The sequence below is a fragment of the Gossypium hirsutum genome, chromosome D09 (assembly GCF_007990345.1).
Source record: "Gossypium hirsutum isolate 1008001.06 chromosome D09, Gossypium_hirsutum_v2.1, whole genome shotgun sequence".
Classification (NCBI taxonomy): Eukaryota; Viridiplantae; Streptophyta; class Magnoliopsida; order Malvales; family Malvaceae; genus Gossypium; species Gossypium hirsutum.
Genome location: NC_053445.1, coordinates 53,768,809 through 53,788,273, shown reverse-complemented (window position 1 = coordinate 53,788,273; position 19,465 = coordinate 53,768,809). Strand labels below are relative to the sequence as shown.

The 19,465-nt window shown below is 28.4% G+C and overlaps 2 protein-coding genes across 4 annotated transcripts; both read right to left on the bottom strand.

Moving 5' to 3' along the window:
• Window positions 1–4,244: 4,244 nt before the first annotated feature.
• Window positions 4,245–7,123, bottom strand: LOC107931382 (ATP synthase subunit d, mitochondrial). Of its 3 annotated transcripts, XM_041101451.1 has the most exons (8): window positions 6,961–7,113; window positions 6,750–6,810; window positions 6,551–6,670; window positions 6,181–6,460; window positions 5,825–5,906; window positions 4,823–4,887; window positions 4,650–4,736; window positions 4,245–4,566 (listed from the first exon to the last, which is right to left on the bottom strand). In XM_041101451.1, exons 4-8 carry the CDS (start codon window positions 6,349–6,351, stop codon window positions 4,465–4,467), a joined length of 507 nt encoding a protein of 168 aa, XP_040957385.1. In that variant the 5' UTR covers window positions 6,352–6,460; window positions 6,551–6,670; window positions 6,750–6,810; window positions 6,961–7,113; the 3' UTR covers window positions 4,245–4,464. The 3 variants fall into 3 exon arrangements, with proteins under 3 accessions (XP_040957385.1, XP_040957383.1, XP_040957384.1); XM_041101449.1 differs by lacking the exon at window positions 6,551–6,670 and having other exon boundaries at window positions 6,961–7,123; XM_041101450.1 differs by having other exon boundaries at window positions 6,181–6,568.
• An 8,129-nt stretch (window positions 7,124–15,252) lies between these two features.
• LOC107931500 (transcription factor bHLH148) lies at window positions 15,253–16,510 on the bottom strand. The gene has a single exon (XM_016863405.2). The coding sequence runs from the start codon at window positions 16,048–16,050 to the stop codon at window positions 15,379–15,381; it is 672 nt and encodes a 223-aa protein (XP_016718894.1). The 5' UTR covers window positions 16,051–16,510; the 3' UTR covers window positions 15,253–15,378.
• Window positions 16,511–19,465: the final 2,955 nt, after the last annotated feature.

Sequence of the window (19,465 nt, the reverse complement as noted above, 5' to 3'; positions counted from 1 at the left end):
AATCAAACCATCGGACACATCTTCACTCAAGTTTTATCAAACTCGATTTCGTTTTTTTTTCTTCTACATGTTGATTTTAAACATACGATGAGTTCATACATGAAGAGGTGAATTTGAACCCATGCCGTCAAAGTTATAAGATATCTTTTGCTAAGCATGGTCCACATTCTTAGAATCTCCCCTTTGTGAATATGCAATCTTAGGTGGTAGAGTTTGAAGCTAGTCGAAATTGAGTTATGTATTTTTTTAGAGTAAACTAATTTCAGAGTTGTATTACTTCATATCTTTATAATCTGTATTACTTCATATCTTTATAATCTTTAAGGATCAAATTAAAAATGTATCATTTTGAGGTTAAAGTATAATTTGACAATTTATTCATTTATATTTTAATAAAATATAAAGGGCCATTATGATATTTTTCCACTTTAGAGGGCCTGACCCCTACTAAACCCTTGGTGCCACCCTTGTAAGGGACGAAGATAAAAAAGTAGGTAGTGGTCTTAGTCCCGCAAAATGGTAGATTTGCCGTTGAACTCCTTAAATTTTTATGAAATTACATTTTAATATAATAGTAAAATTATATTTTAGCCTTCAATAATTTAATCAATTCATTTCTGCCCCTAAAGTAATATTCTAGCTTCGTCCTTGCACAACCTTTTTAAGTTCTTCTCAGACAACCTCTATCATAGTAAATATCAAACATGTTGAGAGGTCTGAATCTGATGGCTTCGAACAAATGACACTTCACATTTTTTCTGGAAAAAGCAAAAATTATTTCAATATGTACAGATTATGTTATTTTGCAAAGCAACTCCAAAATTTTAAGACAGGGTCTACAATTTTGTGGGCATGGAGTGGCCATTATCCCAAAATGTATATGTACGAGTTGCTAGCCTGCAAAAACTTAGAAAACACCTAAATAGAGATAAATATTAAATTTATACATGAATTTTTAGTTTAATGTATAATTTGTTACATGAATTTTGATTTGGTGCAACTATACATATGAAATTTGAATTGTGGTTTATATGCATACATAAAACTTTAATTTTGACTCAATAATGTACATTTAAAGAAATGAATGCATATATTTATTTTCATATTGAATTAATATAACTGTTTGTGTATGCAATATATCAACGTAAAATAGTACTAATATAATAATGTCGTTAGTGATTTGTGAAAATTAAATCAAATAAAAATTTTATTTAAAAAATCGCACAAAATAAAAATCTATATATAACATTACACATTAAATCAAAGTAGTTTTTTATATTCAAAACGAGGAGAATCCAATCATAAAATTAGGAACCCCATTTTCTTTCATTTGCAACACATGCATTTCGTGCATCAACTACGCAGATAAATTATTTAAAGAGCATATAAAACCCTTAATCTATAATGGCTAAAATGGTCCAAAGGACACGTACAAAAGAAGTGGGCATTTTGAAATGTACAAAATTAAGTCCATTCAATCAATGGTAGCTTCCAATCTAGCATTGGCAGACATGGTTCATTCATGTACATTATTAAGCTTTTAGCAGATTTTTAACTGACACCATTTAACACAGCAGCTAACTTTAAGACAACCTTGTCATCTCACCAGCTCAGCTCAAAGTTTTACCGACAATCTCTTTCACATTAAAAAGTACTTTGTGGGGGACTTCTTATCAATTCTATCTCTTTATGGAGTTTCAAATTTTGAACCAAACAGTTAAAAATAAGATTTAAATCACTTTTTGAACTTAAATTTGATAAATATTTTCTTAAAAATCTTAAATTTTAAATTTTAATACGAGAAAAATTGATAAGTTTAAGCTCTGATATAATAATAACTATTAAGTTCAAGGACCAATTTGAATAAAAAAGTTCAAACTCTAATGTAAGAGTCGCTACTTAGTTCATGATAAAAAATCAAGTTAGGCCCTGGTGTTGATAGTTGTTATCACATTAGAGTTTGAATTTTTTTTTATCCAACTTAAACTCTAATATTTCTTTGAAAACCCTAAAATTTAGATCCTAACATGAGAAAATTTGTTAAGTTCAAGAACTAATTTGAACAAAAAATAAATTTCGAGTCTCAATATAAGAACAACTTCCTAATTCAAAACTTAACAAGAAAAAATTTATGCTCCAACATAAAAATAATTATTATATTCAAATACTGTACAAATGCATGCATCAACGGAGCGACATAAGCATATGGTTTTAAGTTAAAACAGGACTATGAAGTGTGCGTGTGCAAGCATGGGGATCATGTCATTCACCAAAACTAATGAAATGGGGAGGAGTAGGGACTATCCACCTCTATGTTTGATAAAACAAAATATTCCATGTTGATTTGTTTATTTATTTACAAAATATTTGCGGTGAGATAATTAATCATTGTTATTGGTGGTACGTATCTTTATTTCAAAAAAAATTAAAATAATTCTTTTTACTTTAAAGGATTAGTAGCTATTTTCCTATTTATCGACTTTCTTTTATTAAAAATTATATATTTAAATAAAAAATTGAAATAATTATTAAATATATTTAAAATATTAAATATTAATAATTTTCATTTTTAAGGAAATAAATTTTTTTAATGATTTATCAAAAATACCTTAATGCATGGACGTGAAAATCAGAAATAAAAACATCTAAACTTGCATTGGCATTTTCTGTAAATTTTTCAGTGCAGTTATGCAAACAGTAGGCATCTAACTTATAGCTGCTATATTCATATCCAAATCCAAGTAATATAAATGATTGATACAGTGTTATTAGAAATTGAGGGCCATAAAGGTGACAACAATTTTGTTGCAATCTCTAACTTCAACTATTAACATTAGAATTATCCATTTCAACTCAAATAGAATTATTTTAAAATCGTAAAACAGACGAGGATACTAAAGAATATAAAGACTGGTTTCTAATTAAATGAAAACCAATAGGCATTGAAGGTCAAATTATGATTTTGGCACATCTGATAGGTTTAAATTAGAGATTTAATCATTGTAATTTAATGTGGTATAACTTGATCCTAAACTGTAGTATGGTGAAGTGATCAAAACTAGAATTTGACCTTTTTACTTCTACCTGCATATCTATTTCAAACAACAAGGGCACGATTGGTTCGCTGTATTGGATTAGAGGTGTAATAGCAAATCAACTGTTTGGTTGAATATAATGGAATAGAGGCGTAATAGTAATCTTGTGTTTGGTTAAATGGAATAGAGGTGTAATAGCATAATGGAAAAAACTAAAATGACTAGAATACCCTTAGCATAAATTTGTTTTGGTAAATGATTATTGTTATTGTTATTGTTATTTAAATTTTAATAATATTATTATTATCAATAATAAATAATTTAATCATATTTAAACATAATTATTATTAAATATATTTTAATTAAAATATATAATTTAATAAAATTCTTAATAATTAGCAGAAATTTGTTTTGGTAAATTATTATTGTTATTGTTATTTAAATTTTAATAAGATTATTAATATCAATAATAAATAATTTAATCATATTTAAACATAATTATTATTAAATATATTATAATTAAAATATATAATTTAATAAAATTCTTAATAATTAATATTCTTATATGAATTTACTCAAATCATAATATATGATACTGTAAAATATAAATTAACATAATTATTATTAAATATATTATAATTAAAATATATAATTTAATAAAATTCTTAATAATTAATATTCTTATATGAATTTACTCAAATCATAATATATGATACTATAAAAGAAAATTTGAAATAATTAATATTAAATATATTTTAATTAAAATATATGATTTAATAAAATTTAAAATAATTATAACTAATAAATTATATTTTATGAATTTGTATAATTTAAAATAATTATTATTACATATAATTTAGTAATAATATATAATTTCATAAAATTCTTAATAATAAATTTTCTTATATGAATTTATACAATTTAAAATAATTAATATTAAAAAGAACTAAAAAGCACGTCCCGATGAATTTGGATAAATGATTGTCTAGATGCACTTGAATCAATAAATTCATTCTTGATGTAAAAACCTTTTTTATATTAATTTATATAATTTAAAATTTCAAAATACTAATAATATAAATAACCACTTATTAAAAAATACATATAGAATGGATCTAGATAAATAGGTGTCCAAATTCAATTGTATCTAGATAATATTCAAATAATAAACATAAAACAGAATGGAATGAAGAGGGCAGGCAGTAAAAATTTTGCCATGAAAGTATGACTGCGGTTGCCTGCTAAATAGAATGCATGTATTACAAGATCCACCTTGTTTCTCAAATGATTGGATAAATTTTTCTCACACAATTATTTTCTTATCATTACAGCCTAATCTTTCCAACCCAGATCACCGCACAAGAGAAAAAGGGGTTAAAACAACAGAAACGGTTCAGAAATTCTAGTCGAGACCAAAAGCTTAAAGATGTCAATAGCCCCAGTAGTCATTCCGGATCTCATCATCGAATTTCTTTTTAAGCTCTGGATGTTTCTCAAAGTACTCGTCTGCGGTCATGGTGCTGATCTTTTGCTGTTCATAAAAAAAGATAAAAAATTCAGCAATTGTGATTTGGAACACAACAACACACATTTCGGCATTGTTTTATTTATTACCTTAAGTTCTTGAACCTCGGCAATTTCTTTCTCCAATCGCTCAGACTCTTTCAAGGATTTCTCCTCTGCCTCTTTCAATTCTACAAGCTATAACCACAAATAAATAGCACATCATTCGAGGAAAAAACTTGGAGACAGGGTAAAAGAGAGTCAATTATCCTGTTGATTCTCACCAATGCATCAAATTTTGGTTTGTATTGAGGAGTGACGGTGTCAACAAACTTGGGGATCTCTACACCTGCAATGGAAGAGTATATAACATTTGTAACGGTGAATCCCTCAAAACTCCATCCAAACCTTATAACAAGCATGATAAATATGATTACTTCTACTGCTAGAAATTGCAGACAAGTGAGAATTGAGTAGCTGGATGTCTATATTTTCTTCATTCTACTTTGAACATAAGTATAGGAGTATCTCAAGTTTTGGTGTCCAGAAGAATCTGATCACATAATAGCATTATTGAAATGAAACATCTACGGCATTAATCTGAAATTGTTAAATGCTAATAGCATTCAACAAGTGAATTGCACACAAATAAGAATTGTATTTGCAAACAAAATAGCAGCCAATTTAAACAATGTCCTCATTGGCAACTGATTTCCATTTAACTTTCAGTGAAGTATGGGGCATGGAACTGATCTAGGAAAGATCAAGGAGATCTGGAGCTGGAAAATGATTGATAACTGTGTTACGCAACCTCGAGTGCAAGTGTCAGATCAGGCTAAATGTCCAAAATGGGTATGTTCAACTTTTTTCCAAGAATTTGTAGGGTCCTTGAAGGGTCATATCCCATATCTATGGTCCAGATATAGGTCAGGCATTGATATTTCCGTAAAAAACAGTCAGAGAAATATAAAGCAATAGCAATAAAATCCATACTTTACTAATACCCCTTCCAAAACCCCAAAAACTGAGAGTGAAGAAAGGAAAGAGCTAGCTACTTAAGGTGACCATATCAGCATCCAACTAAGTAATAATTCCCTTGTACCATAGAGATGATCTTCAAAGTAACAAATTCAAGAAGTGGCACCGCATGAGGAACACAAAAATGTGGAAGCCAAACAATTTATGATTTTACAGACCTGCAACTGATCTAAGCATAACCATATATAGGATGACTGGAAAATTGGATAGAGAGTAGGCCAAATATGATAACTATCAAATTAACTTACTCTCATATGCCTCTTTGTACATATCTACCAGGCGAGAGCCAATTCCTTTTCTATAGTACTCCCAGTCAATGGGTTCAGGTTCCTGCTTAAGAAATCGGATTATTAACAAGATAGGACTGAAACCTTGAACAAAACTAAAATTTCCTTAAAAATGAAAAAAAAAAAGTTCCAAAATCAAACCTTGAACAAAAAATTCAACCTTATTGAAAATTTATTTCAATATAAAATATTAAAATCATCATTAAAAAACTAAAACCCTAAGATCTAATCAACGGATTAACCCAACAAATCTATGAAAAAAATCAATAAAAATGCTAAAAAGGAGCTAGGGATTAGAGAGAATATAAGAAAAAGACCTGGCTGAATTTGGTTTGTAAAGTAGAGTTAACTTCATCAAAAGTGCGACGAAAAGTAGCGAACTCTTTGCGAGCCTCATCGGAGATCAAAAGCTTAGCCATCCCTTCCCAATCAATGTTCTTTGATGCTTTGAACGCGACATCAACGACTTTCTTCCCCGGTCCGCTCATTTTTCTCGCACTTTCTCGCTTCCCAAACGCGAGACGGTGGAGATTTGGTTCGAAGAAAACTGCTGTTGATGTTGGGAGGGAGAGGGTGGGGTGGAGCAGCAGATTTTGGCTGGGGAGGATAAAACAGAAACAATTAGCTAATCGTTACTTTTGAAACGGAATGGCTAATCGTTGTTGAAGCAGAGAAAATGAGGAATACATCCGTGTTGTAATAGGCCTGTAATAAGTAATACATCAAACCAAACACAGGATTACGTGGGGATTAGCGGGGCCCACGGATTATCCAATACACCCAAACAAACACGCTGTAAGTGCTTCCCTGATTGATTCACGAATGATATTTCATCACTAAAGATCATAAAACAAATTAACATTAGGGTTAATATACAATTAAGTACCTGAAGATCTTGTTGCTGAGCAAAAAAGTTTCATCTCAATCAACTTATACACTGCTAAAGCCTGCAACAGAAAGCCAAGTAAGTAAAAAAAATTGAATCAAACCCCAAACTGAAAATCAAAACTTAAAAGAAACCCAAAGCTTGAAATTTTCCAATTTTTTCACTAAAATTAGCTATCAAGACTAAAAAAAATCGAATATAAAGAAGCGACCTTTCTTGGAGATGAAGATGTTGAAATTTTACGACCTCTCCGGCGTCGTTGTGGGTGATGTCGAAGACAAAGACGCCGCCGCCGCCCGCCATAACATTTTTGCTTCGAGGAAAGCTTGCTTGCTGCGAGTGCCACCAAAAACGAATATAATTCGGCCCAAAAGCACATTGCAAAAATGGGCTCAATTTTAGGCCTTATTCACTGTTGTTAGGCTAGAGCTTGATTAAAATAATTAATCGATTCATAGATTTTAAATGGGGTAAATATCAATTCTATACAATAACTTTGGTCCAATGTGTAATTTGATACATGAACTTTGATTTGGTGCAATTATACAGATGAAACTTGAATTTTGGTTCATATGTATGCATGAAACTGATTTTGATTCAATTGTACACATTTAAAGAAGTGAATACATACATTTGTTTTCATATTGAATTTACGTAAAATGGTGTTAATTCGATAATGTTGTTAGTAGATTGTTAAATTTAATCAAATCAAAATTTCATATATAAAATCACACAAAATCAGAATTCATGTATAGTTTGGTATTTATCCCATTTTTAAATTGATTCTTAAATTTTAAATTGTTTTGATTGGGTCTTCAAAGTATTAGAAATACATCAATCGAGTCTTCTCATTAATTTAATTGTTACTTTTGATGTTAAATGTAGTTCAGATATGATATAAAATATATTTAAAATACGTAGATTAAATTGTAAACACTTGTACATCTACAACATATAAACCTCGAGGCTTTTTTCGAACTATCAAGAGATGACCTTCTTCAAGTATGTAAACCTTGCAATAGCTTTTGTTTTTGAACATTTTCAGCTTGTTTGGCCCACCGTTGATAGGGAGGAGAAGGATTCTTGGTGTTAATGTCTCAAATCTACAATATTTGGTGGTGGAATCCACACTTAAATCATTTGGTCCATTCCATTTTCATCTTTCATTTGGCTTTTACGACAAGTACTGGTGCTTACCTGTTCGCCTTGCGGTGGTATCACCTCCTTGGTTGGAGTCGAGCTTGTTGACCGTGGAATATTTATTTTTCTTAGGGAGGAGGGTTTGATTTATTAGTGTATTGGATATGTCACGTTTATCTTACTTTAATATAGTAAAAATATTATGAAAGATCTTATATTAGAAATCAGACTATATTTTGCATCATTTATTTAAAATGGGTAAATTAATCTATGTACATTAAACCAAAGAGCAAATTAGTGTGGCAGATAAATTAACAAGACAATATCTTATATTGATTTATAATGATTAGCTTTTAACAGTAAAAATAGATAGAACTTTTAATAGAATGACTAGTTTACTTTTTAATCTAATATATATATTTTAATTTACTTGTTTTTAAAGTAGATGGGATAAAACGTAACACAGCTATTAATATAAAACTTCCATTATACTTTTTATCACGTCAGCCTAAATATAAAAGAAGACGTGGAATTTTCTATTCTTTTTTCTGCATCTCCTTTTTTTTTAAATATGAAATTAAGAAAATTACCTTCAAAATTTTAATTAAGGAATTTATTGCATTATTAAACTTCATGTTACATGTCCCCCGTCATATCTAACCACAAATTTAGCATAGCTTTTTAATCCTCCTAAAATGATTGATACAATTATTGCAATAGCGAGGCCAAGGGGCAGGGATTTTGGCCTTTTCTTGGTTAAATAGAAAATTTTCTTCTTTAGTCCCTCTTAAAAATACTTTTAACTTTTGAATAAATAGAAATTTTACATTGATGGCCCCTTCCAAAAAAAAAACTGCAATTAAAGTCTTTTTAAACTAAAAAATTTAACTTTTATCCCTCTAAATTCTTATAATTTTATTTCGCCTCCTAAATAAAATTATTAGCCTCACCTCTAAATTATTGATGATTTTAAAGTTTTGAAAAAGTAAAAGACTGTCTTTCAAATAGACAATAAGAAGACCGATTCATTGCACAATTAAATTGAAAAGTCTACCAATAGTTTTCCCACTAAAGCACGGCCTCTGCCATAATTAGAAATCATACATAGCACATGTTAATAAGTCGGGCAAAATCCAGTTCTATTTTAAAAAGTTTTCTACGATTAAGTCCAACTTCTACTCGCTAAAAAAATGCATTTTACTGTTTAAAAATATATTTAAATGTATCTATACAAATATATCAATAATATTGTATTATTTATTTATTATCAGTAAAACAGGTCGAGCTGTGGTTGAAAAATATAAACTCAAACCCAACCCAAGGCAGGTCAGGTCGACCCCTCATCCTCTCAATTTATGAACACATCTACCGCGGATCCAACCTATCCAATTTTTACATAATGCGATGATCAGTTTGTGAGTTAGATTATTATCTATGATTAATTTTTTTTAATTACTAATATTTTCGTATGTTGAGGAACAACATTTTTATACCATTTTTAAGTTGTTCAAGATATACATTCGTATAAAATAGGTTACAAATATAAGTATAATCGTATGATAGAACTAATTAATATTAGTAATATTTGGAGTTAAATTTAAAAAAAATAAAAAAAAAATTTACATAGGAAGGAACGCAAGCTCAATTTTATCATTAAATAAGGCATCCTTAATATAAATATAAAACTATAATTATATATGATAATATATAATATTAGTTAAGCATTAATTGAAAATGGCATGAAACTCACCTCCATTCTATAAATTAATATTTTAAGAAAAACTATTTTTACACGTTATAAATGTAATAAAATTATACATTTTTATTTCTGTAATATATTAATAATTCTTATTTCTTTTATTTTGGTCAATTATTTACCCAATCTAACCTATAATTATCGGAATTAGAAGATAAATAAAATTATTTAATATACACTATCACAATCGAAGTGTTTGAGATTTAAAAAACTTAATATACATATATTTTCTAAAATGATTTTAGAAATGTATTCTTTTATCATCAATTCATAAATTTAGAAATTTACTTAAAATACTTTATATAAAACTCGAATCATGGTCTGGGGCGAAGCCAGAAAAAAAAAATTAAGGGCTGAAATTAAATTAAAATTTTTATAATAGTAAAACTACAATTTCACCATTTTAATAGTCTACATCTTTATAGTTTTTAAATGATTAAATCAAATTTTTATCATTTTAGGGGGCAAAGTGTAATTTTACATTTACTAATTTAAAATTTTTAAATTTTTTAAAGAGCCTAAATGAATTTTTTTTTATTTTAGGAGGATCAGGCCCTTGCCATTCCCCTCTAGCTACGCCCCTGATCATGGTTAAAAGTTTAAATGATACATGTGTTTATATACAATGTATTTTTTTCGGATGTAATATATATAGAATTTTATTTAATATATTAATGATGAATTTTTTTTAATTTCACAAGTTAAATATTAAAAGTTTTAAGTTCGAATCATGAAAATAATATTATTAAAGAAATAACTACAAACCCTAAAAAAATTAGAGTTCATGCATTATACAACATCTTGATCACAAAAAAGAAAAGAAAAAAATTTACTTGTGGAATGACCTCATAACTAAATGGTATAATAGCTATTCCAGTCCTTTTTATAAAATATTCAATTTAAAATTTTTTAAAACAACTTTTACCTTTAGTGGTTGAACTTTAAAAATTTTATTTTAGCTCTCTAATACCGAGTTCTTAATTTCACCCCTACATATATAAATATAAAGTATATGGGCATGGCTTGCTCCAAAGGAAAGAAAAGGGCACGCATGATTTTAGCTAAAGTATCCTAAACGCACATGGAGGGGTCATTCCTTGTCCATTAAACTCCTCCAAGACAAAAGCAAAATAAAACCAACATATATATATATATTAAAGCACCCCGGAATTATGACTAAAGGAACTAGGTTTCACGCTCTCACCTAAACTTCATACTTATCAAGCTCACATGACCTATAAAAAATATATTTGGGAGGGCTCTTGATAACACTCATCAATCCATCATATTTGATAGACTCTTTGGCTAGTCCTTTCAAGACGACTTCAATAAATGTCTAGGCTGACATATGCCATTCTATCACTACATTTAGGGAAAGAAAACTCAAGTGGTTAGGATTTACGCTTAGTCTCCACTTCTCTATAAATACCCCACTACCACTGAGGTAAAGGAGATAAGAAAATACATATAGCCCTAACTTTATCAAAACTTCACCCGTTCACATTGTTAAACTTTCAAGTTTAATAGCTTTTTGCACACTTCATGATGTAAATCACTCTGTAAAAAATATATTATGATGTGAACTGTCATAACAAATCATCTCAAATTTTTGTGTTGTAATACATGCATGAATGTGCAGACGCGAATATATAAAAATATAAGAAAATCACACACAAAATAAAGGTAGATAGAATTGGCAAAGTTGACATGGAAAGAAAAAAATATATTATGCTTTGTAATATACGTGGTGTTGGGTGAAACATTGACATGTCACATGCAAGACTAATGATATATTTTCAACATTTTGTTTGAATCTTTAGTTCTTTATATGTATGTGTGTGTATATATCATGCATTTTTCTTTTGCTGATAAGATAAAGCTATTAGAGAAGAAACAAAGAATCCTTCCCTTTTTTCCTTTTTTTTTTTAATGTTTGTTGCATTATATTGAGAGGCAATTAATATATGATGAGATAAATATCAACAAAAACCTAATCTATTTTTATGGTCTTTGTTTCATCATAGTTTGTACCTTAAAAAAAATTAATTCAATTAATCCTTCCCTCAATTATTGCTTATGATTTTTTTTATTTGAAACCAATATTTGTTGTGTATAATTTAGTTTAATTGATTGGTAATTAGGGGAATTAGAAGGTGGATTGTAGCTTTCTAGCTTTTGAATCAAGGAAGTTTGTTGATAATATATAAAATATTAAAATGGAATTTTTATTAACATTCAAACTTAGCTCTCAACCACTTATTAAGTGGGAATTGCTTTAGCTATCAAATCTAAATCATAAAAAAAAAAAACACACATTTTGTTTATTTATTTAATCATCAAAAACTTTTGAAAGGCACCCAATATTTCATTTTTTTTCCTTAAAAAAGATTAATTAATTTAATGGGAAAATGAAAATAATAATAAGGAATTAGAAATTGAAACACCACCAAATTTCTTGTTGGTGTTCCCTTTTCACTTGATTAAGCAATAGTGTTTAATATATATATTATTTTCATTGAGATCATTTAAAAAAAATACTATTAATATTGCATGAGAAATAAGATTTCAACTTGAAATATCAAAAGGTAAGATTTTAATTTGTAAAACCCGTATTTTGTACCTTTAAAATAAAGGTTAGAATGGGTTTAAATATATTTGAATTCACGTAATCTAAATTGTTGTAATAATAACAAATTTAGCTAAATCGAGATTAAATGATAAAAAAACATACAATTGGAAAGTTGAATTTATCATAAATGAATCACTGATATACTATTCTATGGGGGAATTATGATGAAAAAAACCTCATTAGATAGCTTAATATGTAATTGAGCTTTCCAAAGACCTATTACTTGCAATCAATTAACAGGTCAACCAACTCCTCATTACACTTTGAATTAAGCTTTAATTACGAAGTTAAGATTCTTACAACCCCATCAATATATAATATATATATACACACATCAAGTTCCTTTCATAGAGTGAAAGACATAAACATAGTTGAGTTTATGCAAAATCTAACCCATGTTTTATTTATTTATTTTCCTTATATTCTTTATCGGGTATTCTTATTGTCTATAAAAATTAATTTTTTCGAAACTTATGTTTATTTTTTAATAATATTATTTTAAAATTTATTTTGAAAAATACGATATATCTTACCACCCACTGCAATTATTATTATTATTTTGTAACTCTTTACAGTAACATTCAGCTTTTGCATGGATGAAACACAGACGAATAGATCACATGCTTTTTTCGTTCAAATGCATTGTATGTATATGAAATAATTGACATTTTCTTTTTCTTGTTTGATATGATGGATAAACAATTATGGCTTTTGTGCTTTTTTTGTTTGAAGGCTGTAATTTCATATATTAATATATCCAAATTTTCATTTTAAAAGGAGGATAATTGAATTTTTAAATTTAAGGGGCTAAATTATAATTTTATCATTATATTAATTAACTTAAAATTTTGTAATTTTTTAATAGACTAAAAGAATAGTTTCACATTTTAAAGGATCAAGAGTCAAGACCCTTACACCGCCCCTATTTATTGTACCAAATACTCATTATTTAAGTTGAAAATTTAGTCGATATGATATTAATATTCTAAGGATTCAATAATTAAAACATTTGAGTGCACTTTGAATCAAGGTTGAAATATGTCATTGGTCTAAATACTATTCATAAATTTAGAATTTAATTTTTACATTTTTACTTTTAGAAATTCAATTTATCTACTTTTTCAGATTTCAAACTTCAACTTTAATTGTTAGTATTGTTAAAAATTTTTCGTCAAGTTCAAGTTCATTACAACGTGTTTTTTAGTAACATGGCTATAAAATGTCACATTAATAAATTTAATAATTAGGCTTGAATTTAAAATCTAAAAAATAAATTTAAATTCATAGAAATAAAAAGTATTGAAATTATTATTATTTTTTTAAAATACAAAAATTGTTGTAACCATGCTTTAATGAATTCCAAGCGTCATGAACGACACTTTAGAACAGTGGGAGAAAAAAAGGAAAAAAAGAAGAAAGAAAGAAAGAGGGTTTGGCATCACATGGGATGGGGGCATAGTGGTGAAATGCAAGAATACAATAATCACACCACTCTCTCACATGTGCCCAATTTGGGCACCTTTTTTTAATGCAAAAAAGAAAAATGTGGGGACATTTTTTTAACATTTTAACCCATGTGGACGCCCCTGCCACATTTCCCTGCACTTGGATTTCCTTGGATATTCACATTCATTAACCAACTTTCTTTCCTAACAACTTCAAGAAAATCAAATTAAATTTTATAAAAAAAATCTACAGTATAGATAGATTTAGTTGACATATCATAATATATATTATTTAAATATATAACAAATTGTTTACTTAATTTCAAGACTAAAAATACATATTTTAAGAAATAGAGACAAAAAATAAAAATTATTAAATAAATTAAATCCATTAAAAAACATAAACACCTCTCTCTCTCTCCCCGCCCTAACAACATCATCCATATATAAAATGAAAAAACCCTATAATTTGTTAATAAAAGATTACATTTTTAATAATCAAAATTTAAATTTTGATAACTCCAAAATGTATTCATAAATTATTTAATATAAAAGTCCTTAAGTCATTAAGTCTCATATTCGAGTCTCTACGATGTATAATTGCAATATCTAAATTTTCGTCTTGTCATATATGTATATGTCATAAGTAATTTTAGTTCAATTCTTTTTGTCTCTTCAATTATTATATTTTATATTATAATTAATCAAACATATATATATTTACAATCAACTTGTAAATGTAATGTATTTATGACAATAAATCTCTCGAAATAAAATAAATAAAAGATCTAATACATGGATTCACCTAACTTACCTGATCCGCCTTGATAATTATTATCCTTAACATATACTCTAATGAAAAGAATATGAGATATAATAATCTCCTATGCCAAGCCTACTAATATATATATATTATTAGAATAGCCTTATTCTCATACTACTTTCTCAATATAATTCAAGGCACTATGGAATGAAAGTGGGTATCACATGTGCAAACAAACTTTCATACCTAATTTTATGTAAAAAGTTCATAAAATAAATGTTTCTTTCAATTTTATCATCGGATCTTCCAAAACTTCAAATAGTGGTAACGTAGAATTTAAATTTTAAAATTTGATATTTGATTTAAACTCGATGGATCGAATATTAATTTTAAATTTAACTTAATTTATAAATCGTTCAAATTCAGTTAAATAATTATAAATTTTTATTTTTATTTTCAAATCCAATGTATCGTTTAAATACTTCATATACTATTGACAATAAAAATGGAAATGGAAACACCACAGCATGGATATCATCCCAAGATAATGGAGACCAATCATGAAGCAGGCAGGCAGGCATGGCATCAAGGTTCATTTGTCGCCTATCAAAATGAAACCCTTTAAAATAGATAAACAAACAAACAAACAAAGCTTTAATTTCTTGATTTTTAGGATCAATGAGTAATGATTGACTCTACAAATCAAGCATTTACAATTTTTTTTATTTGGAATATATATATATTTCAGTACATAATATGGAGGAAAATAATTGATGAAAAATGAAAAGTACTTGGATGTATATTAACAAGGAGAGATGACGATTACTTGGAGATAAAGAAAAGAAAAATTAAAAATAAAGAGGATGATACTTGGAAATTAAGCAAAAAAAAAGGTTTCACTGGCTGGTCGGCGGTGAGCTAGAGGTGGCGGAGCTGGAACCAGAAAGCAAATCAGCAAGAGCGCTCATGGCGCGAACCTGCATCTCAAGCGCGGCAATATAATCAGTTGCTTCTTCGAGAATAACCGCTAACGGTTGTTTCCGGCAACCGGGAACCAACCGACCAATAACCTTGACTTTCCTTTGAACAGATTTCGCTTTCAATTTCAAAACACTAAATCTCTGTTTCCTCGACCGGTTTCTACCGGTAACGCCAATCACCGTCGCAGCAGAAACAGATCCACTTCTCTGTCCCTTCTCCTTCCTAAACTTCAGCTTAACACGGCTCGTCAAAATAGCACGGCTCCACCTCGTCCTCCCTTTAGCCGCTACAGCCAAAGCTCTATCAGCAGCTTCACGAACGGCTCGTCCACGACGCGGAGCCGAAGGAGAAGAATGGTTACCGTTGAGATTGACTTGACTCAAAGCTTGAATCAGCTTCGAAGAATAGATTTGTTGCTGCGCCTCGGATTTCCATCTGGTGTGATTGTAGCTCTGGTTTTGGTTCTGCCGCTGCTGATTCGTCTTCAACGTCGCCGTCGCCGCCGCTGCTGATGTTTTCTTTTTCTTCTTCCTTCTGACAGGGTCGGAATTCGAGTTCGGCAATGGATTCGTTACAGTGGATTCCATTTCGCAGATATTCTCTCCTTTTCACCGTACGATTCGGTGAATTATAAAAGAAAAAAAAGGATTCAATTCGAAATTCTGAAGATTTGTTGAAGCTCAGTGGAATCAAAAGAAGTTATTGAAATCAACAGGGTTAAGAGGGAAAGAATAGAGGATGAAAGGAGAAGAAGGCAAAAGGTTTATAAAGGAATGGAAATGAAAGCAAGGCGTGTATTTAATTGGGTAAACTACACCCAAGGTCACTAAACTATCAGTAAGTTTACATCTTAATCATGAAACTTCAATAAATTACAAAATGGTCACTAAACTATTCGAAAGTTTTCATTTAAGTAACTGAGTTGTTAGGTTTCTGTTCTTTTAAAGTCTGGCTAACAAGCTCTGAGCAATGATTCAATGATAATTTTATAACTTTTTAAAGTTGTGTGATGAAAACATAAATTTAATGAGTTGTTATGTTTCTGTTCTTTTAAAGTCTGGCTAACAAGCTCTGAGCAATGATTCAATGATAATTTTATAACTTTTTAAAGTTGTGTGATGAAAACATAAATTTAATAATAATTTAGTGACAATAAATATAATTTACCTTAATATTATAATTTTATCTTATTTTACCTAAAAAAAACAATACTAACTAATAAAAACACATGGTATATTATTTTGGGTAAAATAAGATGAAACAAGTAGTTTAGGTACTACTTTTAACTAAAAAAACTCGTACTTAAGTGAAAATATGATATAACCTAGGCACCAAATTTGTAGTTAAGCCATTTAATTGGTATACTTTTATTTATATATTGCTTTTGTGGTGGTGGGTGTGAAACGTTGATTGTCGGTCCGATTAATCGGCCCCGGTCTGCTGTTGGTAGGGGCTCCCATTGTTGTTTTGGGTTCGGTTTCCGATCCTTTCACTAGATATAGCTTGACGGTCAAAATATATTATCCGTAGATAAAATTTGAGATTTTTGTTTTAAAATAAAAATTAAATCATTTTTAATTTTTTAATTTTAAAATTTTAATTCTATCATTAATAATGTAAATATTTTTATCGATTATAGATGAAGTCATATTTGAAAGAAAATAACAATACTACAATTTAATGTGGGTAATAAACAAATACAAATTTCAAAGTAAATTGTGCATATTTGCAGTATTTAATAACTTACAAAAATTACAAATATTGACCCATTACCATCCTTATTACCTTCATAAAATCCATTTTCTCGAACTTTCATCATCTAAAACTTTTTTATATATATACTAGTTCTTTGGGGTGAAAAAAATTAAAGATATTATTAGAAAACAAATTATTCAACATTTTACCTAATAATTATTTATCTTTATAAATTTAGCTTTCAATGTTTATATTTTTTCTTAAATTAATTCTTTTTTTGTTTTGTTTTAACTAAAATTGATTCAATTTAAGTCAAACAATATGATGTAGATGCAATTTTGAATTAAATGAACCTAAAAGCCATAAAGTATAAGTAATGAATTGTCGTCTAAGCCAAACCCTTTGTACAATTATACAAACTTACAAGTTCTAAACCATGTTTACAAACATCATTCCTAATTACATAAATAAATGTAGTTAAGAGTTATTGATTTGCTTTTTGGGTTTCAGTCAATAAACTATCGTTAAGGTGGCTGATGATGGTTGGATGTATTTGGGGTGTTGGCTTCCACTAATTGACAAAATTGTTTTCGTTCTTTGCAATCATTATTGGATTGGTGAGGAATGAAAATAGAAAGAAAAGAAAACCATAAACAAGTAAAAAAATAAAAATGCATGTGCAATGTGGGTTGTTTTCTCGTCACCTTTTTTATATTCGCCTTTATTATATATATGATGTCTTCTACATTTTCTTCAAATGGAACCCAAATTCTCTAATCCCAACCATTTTTTTATTTGGAAACTAACTAATCCTATCCTTCTTTAACAACAATGATTCTATTAATTGTTCGAATATCTTAAAAGACGTATAAGTTTCATTATAAATATATATGATTTTTTCATATATACAAGGGTAATATAATTTTTAGTACTTAAACTTGGTAACTAAAATCTATTTTAGTCTATGAACTTAGGTTCTATCAAAATTAAATAATATGATCAGTGTTCTTAGAATATGATTGTATTGATCGATCAAATCAATTGGACCTAGAATCGATTGATATACTAATCCAAACAAAAGGATTGAACCATTTGAATAAAAAAATGTTCAAAACAAGTAAAATAAATAAAAAAAAACTAAGACAAAAACCAATAGTTGAAAATGTTGACCCAATTTAATGTTTTTATGACTTTTACTTATTTTTCAATTATTACTTGTCTAGTAGTTGAACTTATTGAATTGAAAATCAATGGTATGACCGATTCAATCGTGAATCCATTTATTAATATAACACTACATGTGACAATATAATATTGTACCATGTCATTGCCTAAAAATTCATATATTTTTAAAATTTTCAAGTGATGATGGGGCATAATCTCAAAATGCCACATCATCAAACTTTTATAATTTTAGAACTAAAATGAATCTAATTGCTAAATTCAAATACCAAAATGGATAAAAAATACAAGTACCAAAGTGGATCTAGTTACTAATTTTAGGGACAAAAATTATATCATCCTCTATATAAGGCTTTATTCACTATTTGACCCCTAACTATACCCATTTTCTCATTTTAATACCTAAACTTTTTCTATTCCAATTTAATACCTAAACTGTAATTTCGTTACCCTTTTTAGCCCTTACCGTTAATGGTGTTAAAAAATTCAATAACCAGTCAAAACACAACATGTTTCCCCGTTGACCATTGATGTAGCTAATGATGTGGTTGCTGATTGAGTGTCAACCAAATTGACTGGACATTGACCGAGTCAAAACAATTTAAAAATTGTAAAAAAAATAGAATTCGTGAAAAATCGTTTCAAAGTCATCTCCTTTGCTTCATCAACCCAAACAACCAATCTCGTTCCTCCACGTTGTGGCCATCTATCAGCTTCCTCATTTCCCTAATGTCGAATTCATAGTTCTCGAAAAGTTCAAGCGATGAGTAGCTAAACAAGCGTTCGAAGATAAAGGGTTGGGGATAGCAATGGTGGGCAAGATAAGAGGTAATTGGTGAGAATTTGGGTTCTTTGGAAAGCTCGTTCCATTGTGGAATCAGGGTTTTCTTCTTCTCCTTGTATTCTTTTAGAATTTGCAAAGAAAATTGAAGAAGAATTATTTGATTTGTTAAATTTTTACAAACTTTATAATTTTTAATAACTTTTTTTACAATTTTAAAACATTTTTACAATATTTGATAATTATTTACAAATTTTAATATTTTTTACTATTTTTATTTAATTTTTTATAATTTTCAGCTTTTTTATATTTTTTAATAATTTTTTTACAACCTTTCTTTATTT

Bases quoted from the DNA above. Each gene is read 5' to 3' on its own strand.
- LOC107931382 (XM_041101449.1), bottom strand. From the start codon at position 6,351: ATGAGCGGACCGGGGAAGAAAGTCGTTGATGTCGCGTTCAAAGCATCA. The intron at 4,888-5,824 runs GTAAGTTAATTT...CTTCCATTGCAG, and splicing joins GTACAAAGAGGCATATGAGA to GTGTAGAGATCCCCAAGTTT. The intron at 4,737-4,822 runs GTGAGAATCAAC...TTGTGGTTATAG, and splicing joins AACCAAAATTTGATGCATTG to CTTGTAGAATTGAAAGAGGC.
- LOC107931500 (XM_016863405.2), bottom strand. From the start codon at position 16,050: ATGGAATCCACTGTAACGAATCCATTGCCGAACTCGAATTCCGACCCT.